This window comes from Eschscholzia californica, unplaced genomic scaffold (assembly GCF_041429995.1).
Source record: "Eschscholzia californica isolate CP2 unplaced genomic scaffold, dmEscCali1.0.p SCAF_3, whole genome shotgun sequence".
In the NCBI taxonomy this organism is placed as follows: Eukaryota; Viridiplantae; Streptophyta; class Magnoliopsida; order Ranunculales; family Papaveraceae; genus Eschscholzia; species Eschscholzia californica.
In genome coordinates, this window is record NW_028238420.1 from 65,543,195 (window position 1) to 65,546,502 (window position 3,308).

The 3,308-nt window shown below is 36.7% G+C and overlaps 1 protein-coding gene across 1 annotated transcript; it reads left to right on the forward strand.

Annotated features, from left to right (window-relative positions):
- Positions 1-627: 627 nt before the first annotated feature.
- Positions 628-3,069, forward strand: LOC147553474 (cytochrome P450 78A5-like). Its single transcript, XM_086665432.1, has 2 exons — positions 628-1,705; positions 2,233-3,069. Exons 1-2 carry the CDS (start codon positions 701-703, stop codon positions 2,839-2,841), a joined length of 1,614 nt encoding a protein of 537 aa, XP_086521558.1. The 5' UTR covers positions 628-700; the 3' UTR covers positions 2,842-3,069.
- The last annotated feature ends 239 nt before the right edge of the window (positions 3,070-3,308 follow it).

Below are 3,308 nucleotides of genomic sequence, written 5' to 3' on the forward strand. Positions count from 1 at the left end.
TCGACTACAATCTACGTTAGGGAAGTTTTATAAGGCCTCCCCAATTTTGTTAAAAGGCCTCCCCATGAACTATTTTACTTGTTAAATTATCACTACGGGGAGGCCTTTTAACAAAAATGAGGGGGCCCTATAAAATCTCCCTCTACGTTAATCATTACAAGACATTGATACATCATGAAGATGTGATAAGCAGATCAACGCCTAAGTTCAACCATTAATGAAAGAGGCCTAAAGCCAAACAACATAAAAAGGCCTAAAGCCCGACAATTTTATTACGTTATTTATATTTTTAATAACACGAGTTTAATAAATCATGGATTCCACCTCTTCAGGGAATCGAACCTGAGACTTCCACGGTTCTGGAGTTTATGTCAACACTTTCAACCACTTGGCAAGCAAGTGTTGACCAGTGTCCTCTTTATTAAAACCGTCTTGCACGGAAAAAGTTGTTTTTTGGGCTCATCTACTTTACAAATTCTAATGTCCAGGGGACGTGGGATAATCCTAATATATACCAACCCAATCTCCTTGACCTTAACCATGGTTAACAAATGAAACTAATCCCCCTCAATTTCACTTTAAGCTACCTATAAATATGAATCAAACATCACCACTTAGCTTCACAGCAAAACCCACTCCAGTCCAGTCCAGTCCACTGAGATCCAATCCAGTCCAATCCAATCACTACTTTCTTTTTATCATGTTACCTTCATCTGAAATGAAGAAGATGATGAAAACTAATCATCTTTCAGTTATGATCCTCTTCGTCTGCTTTATTGCCTTCACCATTACTACTACTATTAGTGTTAATAATCAAACCCCATGTCTTCTTCTTCTTCTCTTTACTCTGTCTCTCTTCCCTTTTCTTCTTAACTTCTGGTTAATTCCTGGTGGTTTTGCTTGGAGAAATATAACCAACCCCATTAATAAGAACAACCCAAATCTCCCTGGTCCAATTGGTTTTCCTTTTATTGGTATAATTCCATTAATGGGTTCTTTAGCTCATCGAAAACTCGCTGAGATAGCGAGTTCACTCGGTGCAACTAGACTAATGGCATTTAGTTTAGGTAATACAAAAATGATCATTAGTAGTAATCCTGAAACAGCTAAACAAATTTTATTTGGACCTTCTTTCTCTGACCGTCCTGTTAAAATTTCAGCTAAAATTCTCATGTTTGAAAGAGCTATTGGTTTCGCTCCTTCAGGCGAGTATTGGCGAAGTTTACGAAGAATCGCTTCAACCCATATGTTTTCTTCGAAGCCAATTTCGAGTTTGGAAGGGTTGAGACAGAGGTTGTGTGATAATATGGTTGATGATATTTCAAGTGACATGACAAAGAAAGGGTTTGTTGAGATGAGAGGTATATTAGGTAAGTGTTCTTTAAGTAATGTTGTTGAAAGTGTTTTTGGGGTAAAAAATTTAGGTGAAGATGATGAAGAATTGAGGTTAATGGTTGAAGAAGGGTATGATTTGATTGGGAAATTTAATTGGGTTGATTATTTTGCTTTTGGGTTGTTGGATTTTCATGGAGTTAAGAGAAGGTGTTATAAACTAGCTAATAAAGTTAAGGGATTAGTGGGAAAGATTATTGATGAAAGGAGAAGAGATGGTGATTCTAGTGAGAGGTTTGATTTTCTTAGTGTTTTGCTTAACCTGCCTTTAGAAGATAGGTTAAGTGATTCAGACATGGTTGCCATACTATGGGTAAGAGTCATTACTCTCTTTCTCTCACTCTCTCTCTCAATTTGGTTCAGACTATATTCAAAATTTGATTACGATCTGCATCGTTTTTTTATTAAATAGTAATTTGACGTACCATTTTCCTTCAAAGAAAAGCGCTTTAAGTGGCTTTTTAATTAGTGACTATTTCCTTCAAAAGCATTTGTTTTTCAAGTGATATTTTCATAGATGAAAAATTCTCTTTTTGAATCATGGAGTCTCACTCAAATGCATTGACGACATAATCTATACTTTTAATTTGAAATTGTTGAAATTTAAGACAGAATATGTTGTCTGTCTATAAAGACGTCACACCAACTTCTAAGTTAAATTGTAAGGTGATACGGAAAGGGGTGTTTCCGTTTCTTAATAGTATTGGACAAAGTTCTTAGATGGGAAGCATTTCGTTTTTATCTGCTTTTTAGTTAGATATTTCAATCAACTTTAACAACAATTATAATAATAAGGAATAATTGAGAGAATTAATTTCCGACTATTTTGTGGTGACGCAGGAGATGATATTTCGTGGAACCGACACGATTGCGCTTTTGATGGAATGGGTCATGGCTAGAATGGTCTTACACCCACATATGCAAGCCAAAGCCCAAGAAGAAATTGATGCCTGTGTTGGAAATCATAGACACGTCCAGGACACGGACATACCCAATCTCCCATACCTTCAAGCCATTGTGAAAGAAGTTTTACGTATGCATCCAATAGGCCCATTACTCTCATGGTCTCGTTTAGCAATCGAAGATGTCCACATCGACAAATTTTTTGTCCCAGCTGGCACGACAGCAATGGTCAATATGTGGGCCATAACCCATGATGGGTCCATTTGGAAGGACCCATTGGCATTCAAACCCGAAAGATTCATCGAAGAGGATGTAAATATTATGGGTATGGATCTTCGTCTTGCCCCATTTGGAGCGGGTCGGAGGGTTTGCCCTGGTAAGGGATTGGGTTTGAGCACAGTTCAGTTGTGGGTCGCACGACTTCTCCAAGAATTCACTTGGTACCCGGCCCAACCTGTGGATCTATCTGAGCGCTTACGTCTCTCACTTGAAATGAAGAATCCGATTGTTTGCCGAGTCGTTCGTCGACCTGTGAACTCGAACTGACATTCATGGAGGATGAAAGCAACAACGTAGTACCTAAAACAGTAAATGTCTGTCAATAAGAGTGCTTCTTTTCAAATGTTTGTGATGCATGTTAAATATGAAGTTTCTAAGTTTCCATGTAAGTTATAATAAGAGTGTTTCTTTGTTGGTCTTGTGATTTCCGGGTTTTTCGTGTGTGTAAAGGTCGAAAGTTTAAGAAAATTTGCTATGTTTAGTGGTATTATGATATGTGTGGGTGTGCAAATCTTAATATGCTAATATATATATCTAATAATCTAGTTAATTTGTAAAGAATAAACCACTCTAACCGTGTATTTCCAAATTTTCAGGAAGAAATAATCCGATCAATATAACAATTTATAAATATTGATACAACTAATATATTTTATCTCGTGATCAGATATTGAATTAATTAATATTTTTTACTCGTGTCGTGGACATATGACTTTCTTAAAAGTTGATTACCA